Consider the following 20844-nt stretch of genomic DNA (forward strand, 5'->3'; position numbering starts at 1 on the left):
AAACAAAAATTTAACAGGGTTATAATACAGAGACTGATAAACTGGTCCATCACACCTTTAAGATACGGGAACCATAATTAAAGATACATAAACTGAGAAAAGGCTCTAAAAAGCTCTGGATGCAATTTAATGGTTGAAAGATAAGATATAGGAGGAAAGGGTAAATAAGCTAGGATGACTGAAATAAGAAATTGTTCAATAAGTATTAAACTTGCTGAATGAAAAAGAATTACTTTTAAACAATGTTCTCTACCACTTCCTACCTCCAACTACACATTTCTAAATGCTCTGTGATACACGAAATACATGAACAAGTTTGGGGTTGGGGAGCAGGGAGAGCACACAAATCGGTGTAAGTGAAGAGGATGGAGACAATCCCCCTGAACAAAACTAGACAACTGATGAGTGGAAGGAAACGCAGATAGCTCAAAAACTTTGTGTTTCTGATTTTGATCAGTCTCTAAATTCAGAAGTCAGCAAAGAGTGACAAGGAAGTGAAATTAAGAATTCAAAACAATAAGTGTTTATATATACATAACCACAAGAATTATATTTAAATAAAGCTATCATTTGGTTAAAACTAAGGAGAGAAGATTCTTTACAGACTAGGTCAATTTCTTAACCCCAAATCCAAGATTCTAAACAAAAAGCATAAAAGTTAAGAGCATGGGCTTTGGAGTCAGACAGAAATGGGGTCCAGTACTTCCTATGACTATCTGTCACAGGCAAGGTATTTGACTTCTCTAAGCCTCCAGTGTATACAGGATTGTTGGAAGGTTTGTTAACCTGTGCATTCAAAGTACTTAACCTGAGTGCTGCATACAGTAACCACTATAAACACTATTAATACTGGCTTTATAAAATAAACTAAAGTGAATACAGGGCTCTGCCATTAACTAGCTATGTGTTCTTTTTCAGTAATATTTTCAATACGTTAGTTAACATGTTCATGGCACAACCAACACTACCTACCTTATTTTTTTCTCAGTGTTAAAGTATTTTGCTTCCAGGACATTTTAATAACTCCTAATTCCTTGCCCTGATTTTATTAACTTTTCAGTCAATAGAATACTCAGTCATCAAATTTTGCTCACAGGCAGTTGTGAAACTTTTTTGTTCCCAGATGCTTACTATATCTATTTTAAAAATCCTATGAAATCAAGTTCATTTTTGACATGCATATTTTCCTCCATTGGTAAAATCGTTCATTTATGCTAAATTAAATATCTCAGGGAAACTTAAGTGATATAGTTTACTGGTTTTATGACCTTGGTCAAGTCACAGAAGTTCTCTGTGCCTCAGCTTCTTCATCTCTAAATTGGGGAAATGATAATTTCGTTGAAGAATGGTGGTTAGAAGACATAATTATATAAAAAGATCCTTGTACAATGTTCAGGCATCATTACACAATGCCTGGCACATACATGGCAATGAACATTGTATGTCCTATTATTACTGGAGAATCAACATGTTAAAACTATATTCATCATCTTTCACATAAAACAGTCTCTACTGTGGACTTCCCTATTTCTTTCCATAGTCTAGTTATTTCTTTTAATTCAAAACCTTGTTTCTACCCATCCCAATTGCCTCCCTAATTTATGCTACTATGTGTGTGTGTTAAGTCGCTTCAGTTGTGCCTGACTCTCTGCGACCCTTTGGACTGTAGCCTGTCAGTTTCCTCTGTCCCTGGGATTCTCAAGGGAAGAATACTGGAGTGGGTTGCCATGCCCTCCTCCAGTATGCTACTATATACAGATACATATGTTACTTCTAATTTTTCCTTTTCCCAGCCCAGTCTATACAATATCTAGCCTTAGAATAATATTGTTCAAAATGTTTCAAAAATTCCCAATAACCTAAAGTTCAAACTTCTCACTGGGGCATTTAAGACCTATTTATGAAAACAACTTCATGCTTCTCTATCTATAGGTGCCACTATTCCTATCAAACCTGTCTATTTGAACATACCACATGGTTTCCTACATCCTCAATCTCTGTTAAAATTGTGCTCCCGGCTTGGAATGCTATCTCTGTTTCTCTCAATGTATCTTTATATACCCTGTTAGAGCAAAAAACAGCAGAGCCCCCAGATTGGTCTCTTTCTGTCTCAATTCATAAAGCACATATTTGTACAATACATCTACCATTTGTCTATTTTATAGTGTGAGTTTTCACAGAGGTTCTGCTTCTTTAATTCAATCATAAGTATTACAATGGCAGGGACCATATCTTGTACCTCTACACAGAGTTAACAGTCCTAACACTTTGCAAATAAAGATGTTCTCACTAATAAATTTTCACATGACAAACTTTTACATAAAGGCACAAAGATATATTACAGAGCAAAAGAACATCAAGTTTATTAGTTACTGTCAATTAGACATTATGCAATATTATTTCAGTTTCTGCCATCTGTGATGATGTTAGTCTCCTTGCTTGGTATTTGTTTTGAGGTGTTTAAAACATTGAGATGGTTAGACAGCATTCCCCAACTCAACAGACGTGAATTTGAGCATCCTCTGGGAGACAGTGAAGGCATGTGGAAACCTGGCATGTTGCAGTCTATGGGGTCGCAAATTGTTGGACATGATTTAGTGATTGAACAACAATCAACAGTTACAAATCCCATAATCTGTGATGAATGTAAAAGCAAGAAGACTATTTGGAAGTGTTGGTAAAACAAGGTTTCCAAATTATAACTGAAATGAAAAGAGATAACAAAAATTTTTAAAAAGCAAAACCAAAATACTACTATACAAACAGCATAAACTGTTAACAACAGGAAAAGGTCCTAAGAACTAGAAGCATGTGTAATATGTGCAAAATTCTGGGCCTGTACAACTGATCGGTAAGAAAAAACAGTAAATGAAAAAAGGAAAAAAAAAAATTAAGTGTGTAGTTAGGGAACAGCATTAATGTTAGATTACTACTAGCATGAGGTTAATTCAGGAGATAGCTGGAAATTAACTTGAAAATATAAAAGGTTAGCACAGTGGAAATTCTAATGAAACTTAGGTGACAGCTTTGAATGGAGCCATGGAACCCCCATGTCATTAGAATAACTGAAAGCTGCCCAGGAAAAGTTCCCTAAGAAGTTTGTGAGATTCAACAAGGAGGAAGGTGACCTGTTTCAAGGCAGACTTTCAGGGTAGAATAGTTGGTCAATTTGGGGAAACAAAGCCTGTTTTCTAGCTAGAAAACTATGCATTCTTTTAAACCTTAAAAAGAGAGAATGGCTCTCTTATTTGGTAGAAACATACTGAGGAATTGAATTGTAAGCTTAAACCTCTTTACCTGTGACATATGTAATTTATGAACAAAAGATGTAACGAGGGTTTTTAAAGCTTGACCTATTTTAAATGCAAAGGAGCTGCTGTGGTGCAAATACCTAAATGGAAATGCAGATAATCAAAATGAAAGTCAAATCATTCTACTATGCATAACCTCTAATTTTTCTTTTTATTTTTACAGTGAGACCATCACATGAGCTTAGCTAATTTCTAGCTTATCAGAATCTAAAAAGAAAAAAAAAACAAAACCCAACTCAGCTGTTATAGCCTGTCTCTCAAAGAAAAAGGCATACATGGAACCACAGTCTAGGATTACCATAATTAACACTTCTATCATTTTTACATGACTTTGATACACACCAGAAAAATGACATTTTAAAATGATCTATCCACATTACTGCTCCCTTTTCTAGCCAGACTGACATCAGTTCAGTTCAGTTCAATCGCTCAGTCGTGTCTGACTCTGCGACCCCATGAATTGCAGCACGCCAGGACTCCCTCTCCATCACCAACTCCCGGAGTTCACGCAGATTAATGTCCATTGAGTTGGTGATGCCATCCAGCCATCTCATCCTCTGTCGTCCTCTTCTCCTCCTGCCCCCAATCCCTCCCAGCATCAGAGTCTTTTCCAATGAGCCAGCTCTTTGCATGAGGTAGCCGAAGTACTGGAGTTTCAGCTTTAGCATCATTCCTTCCAATGAACACCCAGGACTGATCTCCTTTAGGATGGACTGGTTGGATCTCCTTGCAGTCCAAGGGACTCTCAAGAGTCTTCTCAACACCCCAGTTCAAAAGCATCAATTCTTCGGTGCTCAGCTTTCTTCACAGTCCAACTCTCACATCCATACATGACCACTGGAAAAACCATTGCCTTGACTAGACGGACCTTGGTTGGCAAAGTAATGTCTCTGCTTTTCAATATGCTATCTAGGTTGGTCATAACTTTCCTTCCAAGGAGTAAGCGTCTTTTAATTTCATGGCTGCAATCACCATCTGCAGTGATTTTGGAGCCCAAAAAAATAAAGTCTGACACTGTTTCCCCATCTATTTCCCATGAAGCGATGGGACCAGATGCCATGATCTTCATTTTCTGAATGTTGAGCTTTAAGCCAACTTTTTCACTCTCCTTTTTCACTTTCATCAAGAGGCTTTTTAGTTCCTCTTCACTTTCTGCCATAAGGGTGGTGTCATCTGCATATCTGAGCTTATTGATATTTCTCCCGGCAATCTTGATTCCAGCTTGTGTTTCTTCCAGTCCAGCGTTTCTCATCATGTACTCTGCATAGAACTTAAATAAGCAGGGTGACAATATACAGCCTTGACGTACTCCTTTTCCTATTTGGAACCAGTCTGTTGTTCCATGTTCAGTTCTAACTGTTGCTTCCTGACCTGCATACAGGTTTCTCAAGAGACTAGTAATCAATACTAAGGATATCAGTGATTGTGGATGTTGGTGTGAAGAGCCCTTGGGTGGGTATAAGGGATACAAGTTGACAACATTTGGAAAACACTTGGTTTTAAAAATAAGATTGTAGGTATTAGAGGGCAACCATGTATTTTGTTTTTTTCTTTTGTAAGGTTGTGGTAATGAGTGTCTGACATTAGTGTAATGTGTTGTTGTTTCCTAATACACTGCCAGAAATGCAATGGGAAAAGACATGCAAATAATGTAATTCAGAAAAGACTCTACCTGATAGAAGACGAATCAGATGTTTCTGTATCAGGACTTGAGAACAGGTAATCCTTTGTGCAATGGCAAACTGCATTAATGCTTTCAGACCATTATGCTAGATTGTAAGAGAAGGGAAGATAAAAAGATAAGTGAAGATGAAAGACCTAAGACATTCACTGTATAAACCAATCCTACTCTGTAAGAACTAGTGTAGACTTACTATATACTTTACATTACTGCAAAGTTAGTTATGATATTTTTAATACTTCTAAGAAGTTTTATAATCTCACTGAATTCTGTAATAGATTTTCCCATGACAAAGAAGTATTAAAGATACAATCATCTCAATCTCATTTAAGGAGTCATTTTCCCCAGAGTCATTCTCTTAAATGTCTGGCCTACATCATTCTATTCAGGCCTGTGCAAATACATGTCTTTGTAGAAATTCTAAAATGATGGCAGAAAATCACTGAATTCAGGGAACAAATCTGCTTCCCGGATGGAAGGATGGGAACTCTAGGGAAGCACGTTGTGGACTCCAAATCCCCTGGGCCAGCTGTCAGAAAATAAGAGGAAAATGGCTAGGTGAGTGGTCTAGGGAATCCTCAGTTGCCCAGTTTGTTTTCAAAGTAGGCTACTGAGCATACTTCTTAAGTATTGTTTGCAGGGTCCCCAAAGTTCAATGGCACTCCACTCCAGTACTCTTGCCTGGAAAATCTCATGGACGCAGGAGCCTGGTAGGCTGCAGCCCATGGGGTCGCTAAGAGTCAGACACGACTGAGCGACTTCACTTTCACTTTTCACTTTCATGCATTGGAGAAGGAAATGGCAACCCACTCCAGTGTTCTTGCCTGGAAAATCCCAGGGACGGGGGAGCCTGGTGGGCTGCCGTCTATGGGGTCGCACAGAGTCGGACACGACTGAAGTGACTTAGCAGCAGTAGCAGCAAAGTTATAAGGCTTAGGCCTGAGGCAGGAGTATAGTTACATAGAATCAGAATCTGCCCATGAAGGAGTTATGGCTTAGTTTTATTCTGGAGTTCAGTATGAAGATTTATTTGGAGTTAAGCCAGCATTAATACTTGATGTTACATGATGATGCAAAATTAGTGAGAAGGAAAATATAGGAGACATTAGGGTTCTGATTTGGAAATAAATGGAGAGGGGGATAAAAAGTAACCAAGCATCACCAGAAATCTGTGAATTACATTTAACCACCAAGACTGAATAAACTCTCCAAAGTGCATAATTGTTGGCCTTTCCATCTCCTGAGTTTGAAGTAGCTTTAAAAAAACCAAAACAGAATTCTGCTTTTACAGAAAAAGAAGTGAATAAAGATTTTTTTAAATGGTAAATGTACTGAGGACTCCCTAAAAAAATACACCACGTATACCCTGTTGGACTACATACCTGTCTATTTTGAAGTGCTCCAAACAAAGGTTTTCCTTCATCTCCCAACAGGTTTTCTCAAAGAGCAAGAATAAGAAAAGTAATAAATTTTGAATACTGCTACAACTGTATACTTGGTTTCTAGCTATCAGATGTTCCTTAATTCTATTTTTGACCAAACAGAAAAGTGCGTTGTACTTTTCCCCTTCAAAATTTCATGTTTAAGTCTATGCCAAGATTTCCACATTTTTGAGTGAGAGGATACTACAGAGGCAATGTAGATCATGGACAAATTGCTTTTATAAATAATAAAACCCGTGGAGCAATCTATAAAGAACACCTGGGAAAAACAAAGCATTCTGCTTTACTTAGCCTCCTTTTAACATCTCTTCTATGCAAAAAGAAAAAACAATTTCAATTGAAGTATAGTTGACTTACAATATTAGTTTCAGGTTTATAGTAATTGGATGCTTTTACAGATTATACTCCATACAAAGTTATTATAAAATATTGACTATATTCCTATGCTTTATATTACTTCCTTGTAACTTTAAATATACTTCCTTGTAAGTATTATATTACTTCCTTATAATAATGTTATATCTAGTAGTCTTTACCTCTTAATCTCCTTCACCTATTTTGCTCCTACCCTTACCGCTCTCCCCTCTGGTAACCACTAGTTTGTCCTTTGTGAGTCTGTTTCACTATATTGGTTTATTTGTTTCATATTTTAGATAGCACATATAAATGAAAACATACAGTATTTGTCTTTCTCTGCAAAAACCCCCCTAATTTTAAAAGTATAGCTGCAACCTATTTTGTTAAAAAAATACATAAAACAAATGTAAGTAGCTTTATTGTTAAGTACTATTAAAAAAGAATTAGAGTTATAGGATAGAACAAGGTGAAGTTGAAAATACAAAAAACCCATGAGCTCAGAAATATATTTTGCCTTGTTGGCTAGGGTATATTACTGAATCACTTATTTTCACTCATCTTTGGCAGCAAACACATCTATGAGGCTGGAAAGCTTATTTCCTATTATCCTTTTCCATTTTTGAATGGACAGTAATAAAAGACCCTCTGTCTTGATTAGAGGGTCTTGAATAGACCCTCTAATAGACCCTCAACTATTTTTCTTAACTATGCCAACACATCCTGCATATGCCTCTCCACACCCATAGGGAGTGAGATAAGTTAGCTGTTTATGTGCTAGGAATAAAGCACAGCCTTATATCCACTGGATGGAAAAAGCCCTATAGCAAAAGCAATATAACACTCTATTAATCAAATAATTTCCAATTACTTTGTTACAGAAACACATATGAAGAATCAATCCTATTCTCCAATGAACTCCTCATCCATTCTATGACAAAACTGTCACTTCTAAAAATGTTCAAGGCCTAAGTAAAAATCTCCAATTCCTAATGCTTGTGTTCCCCAAATAGTCAAGTGTAAAGGTACCTTTACTGGCAATCTGCAGATAATTAATAGATCATGACTCCAAAAGAATGCTTAATATTTCATATCAAATTGTTCAGATTCTATTTAAACCTCATTTTCCCCTTTTCTCCTTTTACTTAATGACAGTAAATATAAACTTGTGTATTTATTTTTTACCCACAATTGAAGTCTGACAGGTTTGGAAATGACTCCTAAAATCTGTTCACAGAGACTAATGCTGGCATGCAGAAAGGGTCTGTGAAAGAAGTAGCTTTGTGCTACTTACTTCAAATCATGAGACAGGGTCATTTTACAAAACTTTACTTAAATGAGGAAAATGTGGTAGAACCATTAAAAACAACTTCCAAAAATACTGGAAAATAGGTCTGAAACTGGCTTAAAGACAATATGAAAGAATTACAATTCTTAAATGTTTTTCATGTAGTACTCTTATCTTCTGACTGTCATAAGCAAATATATTATTTTAAAAATCTGAGTGATTCTTCACTGCTTCATTTCCCCTAGCTTTAATGAGACCTAAGACCATGTAAATGTAAGGTGTATAACCTGTTGATTTGATACACTTTTCTCTAAGAAGCTTTCACCACGGCAGAGAATCTAACAGTAGGCTTCCCTTCAGATTTGGGAGGTTTCTTGCTGTTAATCTTTCTCCTGACCACCTCAGTCTTCCTTTCTCTCTCCTGGTAATTTTTTAGGTAGTTTGGTTTACCTTTCTTTTTCCTCTCAAAGTGTAAAAGAAATAAAAATCACTGGATATTTCTGGGCTGATTCTCCTTCCTTTGCTTTTTCTCGTATCTTTCATTGTTATATTGCCACCTTTTAAATACAGCTTGCTTCACGCTGTTCAAGTATATTTAGTTTTCTGTTACGTATGCCCATTTTTGTAGTTAAAAGAGATCAAAACAAAATATCCTATAACTAAATGGCATCATGCCACCTAATCTACCGATATACCAAGCGTCCTTAAACAAGTCAAAGTATTCCAGACCATTAGGGTAGGAGAAAAGGAACAATATTTGATCAGCCAATGTTAATTCTGTTTCTATAAAAGCTCCAAACCAGTTTTCTTATAGGCTTTACCAATTGCCTGGATAGTAAAAGCACATGTGCTCCAGGTCATCATGGGGATTCGAGGATCTGTTTCATCAGGAGGCACTTTCAATCCAATTCTAAAAATTGTTGTGGCAAAGAGAAGGACCATTTCCTTGATGCTATTAGAATAATTTAACCTAAAAATAAAACAAGAAAAATTTAAATAAGGATTTAGTAAAGGGGCTACCTACTGAGAAGTCCACTTAGATACTGAAGCAAGAATTTAACTTCTTTTGAAGGTTTATTCATTAAGAAAAAAATGGTGAAAGCAGAACTGTAGCTCCTATGGGTAGAAAAATGTATCTGACAAAATGGTAATGACCTAGATAATTTCTTGTAAAAGATGCAGTAAATGATCACAGCAGAAAGGGTCGAGGTCCAAATTAAGAACAGGTTAGAGACAGGATTAAAAATCAGAGGAAACATATCTGACATAAATTTCAGTATATGAAAAGGGACCAAGAAGTACTTTTGTGCTGATAGGGGTGTATGTGTGTCTGTGTTTATATATAATAATTCATATATTAGCAATGATAATTCCTGATTTCGTGAACTTCTATTTGTAACAAGTAACAAGTATTTTCAGTAGTGATGGGATATACAATGTAAATAAGGATCACAACTAGAAAAATGAACCTGAGATATTATTCATTAAATAATAGTATCTGGTTTGGATACATTGTATTTTTCACAGTGTCTTCACATCAATATCTTCTCAATAACTGTATGAGGTAAATTAGGAGACCACTGTCTCAATCTTACAAACAAGAAAAGGAATTGCAGTGGGGGTGGAGTGACCTGAAACTTTTTAGAAGTCACAGGGCAAGTCAGATGCGACTTTAACTTAAGTCTCTTAAATTCTGCTCTTCCTATAGGTGGAAATATATAAAGATAGCATTTTTGTTGGTTAAAAATAGTTAATTATAGTCATGGTTTGTCTTAACACATATTAAATACATATTACTCTATCTCAAATCACTTAATATCAGCACAAATAAAACTCTAGGGAGATGGCAACAAGATAAAAATGGGATTAACAAAACACTTTCACAAATAAAGCAAGAAGGAAGGAAGGAAGAATTGTTCTTCACTATTATTTTCACAACCATTTACAAACTTCTCTTGTTTAGATACTTACGAAGACTGAACTCCGTAACTCAAAATTGAATGGAACTCAAGAGTAGAATCACCCATTCCTTGATCAAACAGGACTGGAATTGTTGGGTTTTCTCCTTACAAATTAAAAGGAAAAAGAAAAAAAATCATGGGAGTTTAGTGTGACACATACTTTTTAAAGCTTTTGTAAATTACATACAATCACTTTAGAAAATTTGGATAATGCTAATAAGCAATAAATAATCATTCAAAATATTTCCACCCAGATAATCAGACAGCATGAGGGTGATATTTTTCTATTCTCCATATAAATGTTACACATGTAGATTTTTGTTTCTTAAAAGGATAATTCTAGCACCATTGTGTATCTTGATTTTTCATTAAAAGACCATATATATCTTCCACATCAGTGACTGTCCCTCTTTATTTCTATTTTTAGTGAATGCATAGTACTCTGTTAGTAAGGCAGCATACTTTAGTGAATAAGAGCACAGATCAGGAGACAAGTTGCCTGGGTCTGAATCCCAGCTCTGCTAGTGACTATTACTAAGACCTTGGGTGAATACTAAGCCTAAACAAAATGAAGTCTGTCATTCCCACAAGTGCAATGAGTTAGTTTTCTTCTGGTGGTTCTTGAGATTCTTCATCTTTGGTTTCCAGAAGTTTGGGTATGACCTATCTAGGTATGCTTTTAATTTTATCTGTTGGAGGTTCACTGAGCTTAAATTTATAAATCTAAGTCTTTCACCAATTTGTAAAGTTTCCAGCTATAAATCCTTCAAATATTTTTTCAGTATCATCATTTTTCTTTTCAGGACTTCAATGACACAAAACATTGGGTTAAAGGGAACAAAAGAAGGCTCCCTATGTCCCTAAGGCTACGTGTTTTTCTCCATCACTTTGCTGTCAATTCTTCATTGCATAATTTCCCTTATCTAATTTCAAATTCACTGATTCTTATCTCACCACCTCCCATTCTACTACTGAGCCCGTTCAGTTAAAAATTTTTTTTCATATAGTATTCTTTCAATTCTGTTATCTCCGTTTGGTCCTTTTTCTACATATATATGTTTTTTTCCCCCTCTGCCGAGAACCTCTGTCTTTCCATTCACTTCCATGAGTGTTCATCTTTAATTCATGTTTCATCATTATAAACCTGCTTTAAACTTTTTGTCTGAAAAGTTCAACATTTAAACATCTCAGGATTGGAACTTGGTTGATTGTTTCTTCCTTGAGAGTTGGTCAGATCCTCCTGGTTCTCTGTACCTTGAGTAATTTTGGATTCAGTTCAGTTCAGTTCAGCCTCTCAGTCGTGTCCAACTCTTTGCGACCCCACGGAATATAGCATGCCAGGCTTCCCTGTCCATCACCAGCTCCAGGAGCCTGCTCAAACTCATGTCCATCAAGGTGGTGATGCCATCCAACCATCTCATCCTCTGCTGTCCCCTTCTTCTTCTGCCTTCAATCTTTCCCAGCATCAGGGTCTTGGATATTTTGAATATCCATTAAAAAAAAAGGCTTGCATTAAAATTCTCTGGAAAAATGTACCTTTTTTGTTGTTGTTCTAGTAGGCAACCAACCCAATTAGGTTCCATAAGTTTTGTTTCACTCTGTGAGTGGTGGTTCCAATGTTAGTTTTCAGAGCCTTTGTTAAGCTGTTTGGGTCTGCCAGTACATGTACTACTCAGAACTTAGATTGGGACTTGAGTGGTGGTTTAATGTAGTTTCAGTCTCAAAGCTGTTTCTTTGGGCCTGTTCTGTACCTGTGTAGGCTGGAGGTGAGCTCTGGACCTGTGTTGGTCTCAAAAGGAGGAGATTCCTTTTCATAGTGCTCTCCTCTCTGGGATTTCCCCCTATTCTCTCTAGCTGCAAGGGGCCCTGTTTCCCATTTCCTTTAGTCAAAATGATCAATTTCTTTCAGCTTTATAGTCCCCTGTGCTGTCATGCAGATTCACATGACTAGAGTTAACCTTGGGATGGAGCTGTGAGGCAAAGAAATGGCTAAGACTCCACACTTCCAATGCAGGGGGCACAGGTTTGATCTCTGGTCAAGAAACTAGGATCCCACATGCTGAGTAGTATGGCCAAAAAAATAAATTAAAATAAAATGAAACAAAAACACCTAACTGGGAATTAAAAAAAGAAAAGAGGATTCACCCTGCAGTTTTTGGAACACAGTGGTCCCATTTCTCCCAGTTCTTTTGGCAAGTAAGACTGATTTTCTGTTGGGATTTTAGATGTCTATGTGGCCACCACGGCAGTGCAGTTCCATGACTGGAGATGGCCTTGGGAAAGAGCCAAAACAGAAAAAAACAAAACAAAAACACATGCAACAGGAATTCCCTGTACACTCTCCAGCTTCTGAGGAGCTTTTTCTCAAGTTCTCTGGCTAGAAAGATGGCATCTCGTCTGGGTTTTTTACTGTTCATGTCTACTGCATAGTTCTGTGTCTCAGGCTATGCCAGGGTCAGAACTGGGGAATAAAGGAGGAACAAAAACCCCCAGGAAACTCACTGCTTATACTAAACAGTCCTCAGCTTTGTACTTCCTCCCCTTGGCCTAAGGAAATCTCTATTTTCTAATATTTAATGAATCTGTATTTGCAAACCGTATTTTAGAGCAAAAAGTACTTAAAAAAAAAAAGATTCTGACACTTAAATCTCACGCAGCTAAATATAAAATAATTTTAAGCAAACCTTTAGCATGTTTCATATTATAACCTGTTATTCTGGCCAGAACAGTCTGTATCCATCGTTCCAGGGTCAAAACTTGAGCAAGAGGTTCTGTATTCTCACTGAAAATTGATATTTGAAAGTTATTAAAGCCATTGGCACAGGTCAAACTGAAAAGCTGAATTTGTAGGGTCTTTCTGTGGATAAATAATTGTATGAAAAAGTAAAACTCCTCCAGATTAGCTTCCTAGGTCATAGAAACACACGTGTCTAAAAATGCAGTTTTGGGAGGGAGAAGAAATTTTAAAGTACAAAGAATAAGATAACACCCTTATACCCATTTCCTGGAAGCAACAGAAAAATGTCAGTAAGTGAAATCACCCTTTCAGCTGCTCAAGTCAAAAACTAGGTGTCATCACTGATGTATATGATTCCCTCAAACCCCACATTCTAATCTATCAGCTAGTCTTAGGTTTTACTTGCTAAATATATCCCCAATTGATCACTTCTTTCTATCTCCTTCATGATTACCCTAATCCAAGTTACGTTATTCCTCACCTGGACTGCTTCAGTAGGCTGTTCTTCCTGCTTCCACGATGGTGTTTCTTTATTATCTATGTATTCATCAAACAACAGCCAGGACGATTTTAAAAATGTAAATCATATCATATCACTTCCCTATCCAAAACATTCCAATGGTTTTCCATTACACATAAAACACAGTTCTAATTTCCAATCTTGGCTCATAAGACCTTTTAGGATCTGGTTCTTTGCTTGCTGCATCCCAAGCATACTGCCTTCTTACTGTGCCTTGAACTTGCTGCCTTCTTGCTATGTCTCCATCATGCTGATATGTTCCTACTTCAGGGTCTTTGCTCTCAGTGTTGCCTGTGCTTAGAATTCTCTTCTTTCAGAGAACAGAACTGGTGTCTCTCTCAGAGAATAGAACCGGTGACATAGAACAAGTGTTACTATCTCAGAGAGGAGCTCCCTGCTGACTTGGTCTATAAAGAACCTCATGCACTGGTCTGTCCTCTGGCTCTTTATGATTCTAGTTTAGTCTTTCACACTATTTCTCAGTACTCAATACTCCATATTTATATGTTTATCGTTGGTCTCTCTTCTCTGTAATACAAATTCCATTGCACAGGAGCTTGATCCAAACTAACAACAAAGGCAGACCAGAAATGGAGTTATTAAAAAGAACTATAAAGTAGAAATTTGTTTACTTAAAGGATAGTTTTAAGTGAAGTCAAAATATACAACGAACTGTGCCAAAATTCTTATCTCTGGGCACAAATTTGACCTAAGAATTTTTTCAGTTTTCAGAAATGAAAGTATACTCGGATTTGTTATAATCAATTTTCTTTAAAAATGCTAGCTTATTAGCTTTGATAAGGTTTTTTATATGCCCTTAACTTCAGTATCTTGGTGGTGGTTTAGTTGCTAAGTCATGTCCAACTCTTGTGATCCCATGGACTATAGCCTGCCAGGCTCCTCTGTCCATGGGATTCAGGTTATACTCACAAGGACTTTCTAACAAAAGAGGCAAATATATTCCTACTATACAGGTAAGTTCAAATGCCTAATAAAAATGTTATGTATAATTATTTTTTTTTCAGATCCTAAGTAACAAAATTGTTACTACAGATTTAAATTGTTACTACAAGTGTCCCAGGGCTTGAAGAGACCTACCTATAAGGATCAGTCTAACTTTAGAAAGGACTGCCCTGAGACATCCTATTCTTAAAGATACAAGGAAAGAAAGTGCTGAATATTCTTTAGAGAATAATTTACATATTAATAATTCTTACTTGGGAAACCACTGTGTAAAATAGGCTTGCACAGGCTAACAAGAAGTTGTGACTTTATTTTACTATGATTTATTTTTGTTTATGGTTGTGGTTATTGCTGCTGTTTAGTCACTAAGTCATGTCCAACTCCCCATGGACTGTAGCCCACCAGACTCCTTTGTCCATGGGACTCTGTAGGCAAGAATACTGGAGTGGGTTGCCATTTCCTTCTCCAGGAGATGTTTCTGACCCAGGGATTGGACCCAGGTCTCCTGCATTGACAGGTGAGTTCTTTACCACTAGCCAACCTGTGTGTAGTTAGGTGAGGCTTTAGAGTCAGGTCTAGGTTCAAATCTTTGGTCTGTCTTGGGACAAGTAAAAACCACTCACAGTCTCCAATTCCTCATTTTTAAATGGGAATAACAATACCTACTTCATTAGACTATATTAAGAATAAAAAAAAACATATAGCATAGAATGCTTACATGTTAGTCAACAAATAAAAGATAAATCTTTCTGATGACACCTTCTTCCTAAAAGATGACATTCTATGTCCTAGTACACTAAGTAGAAGACAATTCAAAATTATGTTTTCTAATGACATGGAATAGTAGAGACAGAGCAACTACTTACTGGACCTGACTTCCAATCCTACCACCTTTTGTTGGGGAAACCACGTTAAGTGTTTTATCAATAAAATAATTTTCTTGAGAAAAACTAATATCTATCACTACAAATTCACTGAGTTAAAAAAAACTAATAGCAACAATAATAAATATTAATAGTACTGTTATCATCATGTAGAATCATGAGAATTTTGAAATAAACAATTAAGTGTTCTACCTGTCATAAAAAACTAATAGATATTTGCTGTTAAATTCCATTCACAGATGGTCAGAATACAAAAGTTTAAAAACTTGTTCTGAAAACTAAAGAACTATTCATAGATGAACATATTGTTTTCATTTACATTTATAGTTAACATTTTGTCCATATCTCTACAACTACAGCATTTGGATCTTTAGAAAATAGAATAAAAATAATAATACAAAGATCTGAAGAGTAACCAAACCCCAAATAGCAACTCTAATGCTGGCAAAGTACTCTAAGAAAGGAATAGATATTCTTTGCAACTTTTTTCCTTCTGTGACAGCTAAGATAGAGAAGCAAAGTTCTATTGCTTTAATCGCTCTTAAAAGAAAGATGCAATAAACATTCCAGTTCTTTTAGAAATCAAAAATTGGGGCTTTTATCATATTTTAAAAGTTGAATCCAAGTAATAAAATTGATTTAGTATATTACTTTAAATTGCAAAGAAAAAAGAAAGAAAAACTCATAATCTAATCAAAACAGTTACAATGAAAAAGATTAAAGACAACTTAAAATTAACCAAAACATTAATTTAAATATACCTGCTTATCTTTTGATGTTGCAAAGGAATAATGGGGATCACAGTATTGCACAGAGACTTGCATAGAGGGCAAAGATACTCTCCACTCTCCAAGTCGAAAAGATCAACATGTATGCGCTGCTGAGAGCTCAGCTGTACAGCTTCAAAATACCTGCAAAATTCCAAGACACAGGTCCATTTGAAACTACACATGTATCTTTGCTCTAATCCAAGTGAAAACATGTGGAATTTTTGCCCAAATAAACATCTTTAGAATCTACATGCAAAAATACACAAATTACAGAAGAAATAGCATGCCCATTCTTTTGGGAGTAAACTGGAGGACACATCAGGGCAGAAACAAATTTAAAATAGTTTTACTGAATTATATTGATAAACCTGTCTCTTGCCTCAACAGCATGGGGATATACAATACAGACACTATGTCCCTCTGTTTCCAATGACCAAGCAAACTAGTAAGTGCAATTATAGGAAAATCATGTATTTTAATCTGATGCCAAAAAGGTAAACCTGATATAAAATATTTCCCAAGAAAAATACTTCTGTATTTTTATCTCTTCCAGACATATAACTAGAATTTCATGTCCTATTCTATCTCAGAGATATTTTTCACTGTATGTTTTGAGGGGAATCAGATTTTTATAAAGATAACTACTTTTTATCCAAATAATGGTAAAGAAAGACTAATTCCTTTGGGAAAGAAAGTACAGTGAAAAATTTAAGTTGATAATATTTATACACTAATTTCAAAGGGTGATACTATAATGAGTATCATGCAAACAAAATTAATAATTAAAACTGCTTCAATTACTCAAATAAGAAGAAAAGAAGACATGAGAAAACATGCCTTTTTGTGGCCTTTAGAGAACTTCAATATTCCTAGCTTCTTTCAAGAAAATGTCAGAAGGACAACTTACTTCTGCCAGCACACTGCATGCATTACGTGACCACAGCTCCCTGTGTAAGTTCCATATGCCAAGTCTGCATCCATGAAAAGTGGGTCCATGGTTTCTGATACAAAAAGACAAAATATAAGGTATATATTCATCTGTTCCACAATGATAAAAAGAAACCAAACAAAAAAGAGGTTATCACTTCTAACATTCTAACCATAAACTTTCTTAAGAATGTTCGAGAATATCAGGGTAGTAGGATACATATTCATAATAGTTAAGTAAAAAGAGGAAAACATAAAGCTAGACTTCAGGTATGATTAGTGTGGATTAACGACAACTACTATTCATAATGTACATTTTTATCTTAACAATAAGTTTCAAGTTGCATTATTTTGGTTTCATTAGATTTCAAGTTGCATTATCTTGGTTGTTGAAGTGATATTCTATGATTCAAGTACAATTTCTTCATCTGTAAAAGAAGCAAATATTGATACCTAGATCATAGTGCTGTTGTGAGGAGTGAGTGAATACACAGAAAGCACTTAATCAGTGAGTATTAATCAGTGGCACACAGTGAGTATTCATTAAATGTTAGCCTTTTTTCACAACTGTGGTATAAATATGGTAATACAGTAAAATGTTTGCTTCCTTGTATTTTCCAATGGCTTCATAATAATAAAAGATCCTTTTAATTTAAAGAAAACATTAGCCTTTTTTATCATTTTTATTATTTCAAAGGTATTTAAAAATTAAAGCAGATAACTCCTAATGTGATGTAAGAGTTATTTAATACAGCACATTACCTAATTAGTACTCCAGCCAAGAAAATGTTTAACAAGATCCTAATCACATGGCAACAATCAGACAAATCCTCAATGTAAAACACTGTACAGGACAACTAACTAGTTTGCATTCTTCAAAAAACTTATTATCACCAAAAAAAAAAAAAGGAAAGGCAAGTGATTTCTAGATTAAAACAGACATAACAAAAGCAACATATGAAACATGTCTGAATCCTAAATGAAAAAAAAAGTCTAGCTATACATACAAAAGACTTTCTGAGGACAGTTGGGGGAAATTTGAATATGGATTTTATATTAAAAGATATTCCCAAATTATTAATTTTCTTAAATGTTATACCCAGTATGGTAGACAAAAAATATTAGATAGATTAGTTTTAGAAAATGCATGTGGAAACATTTAGGGATGAAATGCCATGAATTCCTACTTTCAATGGTTCAGCAAAACCAAATGGAGATGGAAGGATTAGACAGACAGACAGAATGAGCAATGTGGCCCTATGCTAACCAAAAATTTAAAAAATAGACAAAGGAGCCAACTTGGTATGTAAAAACTTAAGAATTTTACAAATGGGTAAATTGTGATCTGACCAAATAAGGCTAAATACAACCTCACTCCCAAACTTCTTTCAGACAGTAATTTTTCAAATTACACAGGAAAGAAAAGAAATGGTCAAAAAGACATTTTAATAAATACATACCCCCTGAGAGTTCTATGGGTTTTCCCCTGTGCTGGGTTAAGGCGGTGGATTTCTGGACACAGGCTGATAATACCATGGCATTATTTTCTATTTTCACCTCTTGTTCTTCTTGGCAGAGGATGCATGTCAGCACCTCCTTTTCAGTAATTGATGGACCCCGTTTAGGACCCAAAGCAATTTTAGAGTAGTCATTGACTGCTGGGGTGCTACCAAGAGAAACGACCAGAAATGAGGACACATGTTTTGGTCACCTGTCTTTATATTCTGGTAGATTTTAAGTAACTGTAGGGCAAGAACTTTAAGAACAAAAATAATAAAATAAAAATTATACTTAGAAATATTAGCTTAAAATCCACCCCTCCCCCATTTTTCTGACTTTCATCAGTTAATTTGCTTACTAGAAAATACATTCTGTGTTGCAAAGTGCAAAAAAAAAAAAAATGCAGATCACACAGTAGAACATACATTATACTTAACTGATATTAAAAAAGTAATGCATGCTTATTAAGAAATTTTGGAAAGTCTAGAAAAGTATAAAGAAGAAAACAAAAAGCATTATACCCTCACAACCTAGAAATAACCACTTGTATATTTCCTTCCAGTCTGCTTTCCAGTTACAATATTTTTTACATAATTAAGATCACATTATATAGAGTCTGTGTCCTGCTTTATTTACTTATATCTTAGTTGTTTTTTCATATCATAAAAATTGCTTCAGAAACATTATTTCTAAATGGCTGTACAGCACCCTCACTCTATGTGCCATAACAGTTTTATTCTTTCCCACTTATTAGGCATTTAAGTTTCTATTCTACTTTGGTAGCTATTAAAATTAAAAACATACATCTTAATGATTTAGCAATTCATAAGATGCACTCAGTGTGTACAATAATAATAATAAAATAAGCAAGAGCAAATATTTACAAAGCACGAATTATAATGAGGCATTGTTTCAAATACTTTAAAAGTTATGCTACTTCATTGAATCCTTCCAACAATTCTATACGGTAGGTACTGTTATTATCTCTGTTTTTCAGATGAAGAAACTGAAGCCTAGAGATGGCTTACTTAATGATTCATCTAGGAAGTAACTGGGCTAGGATTTAACCTAGATGATCTGATTTCACAGGCCATGCTGCATAATACTGCCTATCTATCTGCACAAGAAGCTCCCTGAAATATTATGTATCATCGAACAAACTGGAAATAAATGAAATGGTCATCAATGTAAGTGAAATTATGTAATACAGAATACTATGCAGTTTTTAAAAAGTGGGTCTCATCTAGGTGTGGTCCTACATTCTAGGAGGCATCCAGCAACATGTGGGTAAAGTTAACCTTTTGGTTACTGAAGGCCTAGGGTACACTAATAGACGTTAAAGGATGAAGGGCCAGAGATGCTAAACGTGCTGCAATTTATGAAAAGAACTGCTGCCCAAATGCCACTGAGCTCGTTTTATATGTGTGAACATACATATATAGATTTCTAAGACATAATATTAAATTAAAATGGGAAACTGAAGAATGATATGTACATAATGCCATTTATGCAAATAAAACAAAAGGCTGAATGACACATTCCATGGCTACATATATTTGTATGTAACAGCACAGTGAAAATTCTTATAAGATAACCAGAGTATCTCTGAAGGAGGGCAGAAAGGAGTGCAGGATTTCATTCAGTACTCAAGAAAATATATTTGTTATCCTGGGATAGGAAAAGCCTGCTTAAACAAGATATAAACAGTTAAAACTCTAAAAAACCAACAAATCTCTCTTCATTAACACTGAAAATTTGCTATAGCTAAAATTTCATAATTAATTTTAAATAAACAGGGAAAAATATGGGAAACACGGAACAAATTTTAATATCTATAATTTTAAAGGACTTCTAGAAATCAGTAAGACAAAAGTAAAGTACCCAAAATAGATGGGCAAAGGATACTTGGAAGACAAAATGTAACAGGCTAGTGAATAATCGTAAGAAAAGATGCTCAACCTAGTACTAACTAATCAGGGAATTTCAGAATAGCACAAATTTATAATCTTGATTATATCAAATATTTTCAAGTGCTGATAATTTTAAGTATTGGTGAGAATGAAAGAAATAGGAACTCCTCATACACTGCTGGGAGTAGACAACTGGTGAAACTACTTTGGAGGGCAATATGGTAGTATCTATTAAAATTTTAAATACTTATAACCCAGTCCTTTCATTTAATAGATTCCACCCTAGAGAAGAACTTGTAGAATTGCAAAAGGGGACAAATAAAAATGTTCTGACACATTGTAATATGGGAAAATTGGGAAATAAGAGGAAAAACACCTTGTGTCCAAAATCTGATAAATAATGGATATCTATAATATGGAATACTATGCAGCAGTTGTGAAGAATGACGCAGAATTACACTCTAGATCTATCAGTGTTGACATAAAAAGATTTAAAAGACAGAGTGAAAAAGCAAGCTGCAGACAAAGTATGATAAAATTTTAAAAAGCCACTAAAACACACAAAACAAGATTCATTATTATTCACATACACGTGC

General features: G+C 35.2%; 1 protein-coding gene across 1 annotated transcript in view; it reads right to left on the reverse strand.

Moving 5' to 3' along the window:
• The window catches only part of UBR1 (ubiquitin protein ligase E3 component n-recognin 1), a 166626-nt gene that overhangs the window by 43123 nt on the left and 102659 nt on the right, over window positions 1-20844 (reverse strand). Inside the window, exons 30-37 of the mRNA XM_069596070.1 lie at window positions 18299-18504; window positions 16819-16912; window positions 15903-16052; window positions 12722-12819; window positions 10048-10141; window positions 8898-9046; window positions 6375-6430; window positions 4984-5080 (exon numbers count right to left, since the gene is read on the reverse strand). Of these exons, the coding sequence (XP_069452171.1) occupies window positions 4984-5080; window positions 6375-6430; window positions 8898-9046; window positions 10048-10141; window positions 12722-12819; window positions 15903-16052; window positions 16819-16912; window positions 18299-18504 (944 nt within the window). The remainder of the gene's footprint in view (window positions 1-4983; window positions 5081-6374; window positions 6431-8897; window positions 9047-10047; window positions 10142-12721; window positions 12820-15902; window positions 16053-16818; window positions 16913-18298; window positions 18505-20844) is intronic.

This window comes from Ovis canadensis, chromosome 7 (genome assembly GCF_042477335.2).
Source record: "Ovis canadensis isolate MfBH-ARS-UI-01 breed Bighorn chromosome 7, ARS-UI_OviCan_v2, whole genome shotgun sequence".
Lineage (NCBI taxonomy): Eukaryota > Metazoa > Chordata > Mammalia > Artiodactyla > Bovidae > Ovis > Ovis canadensis.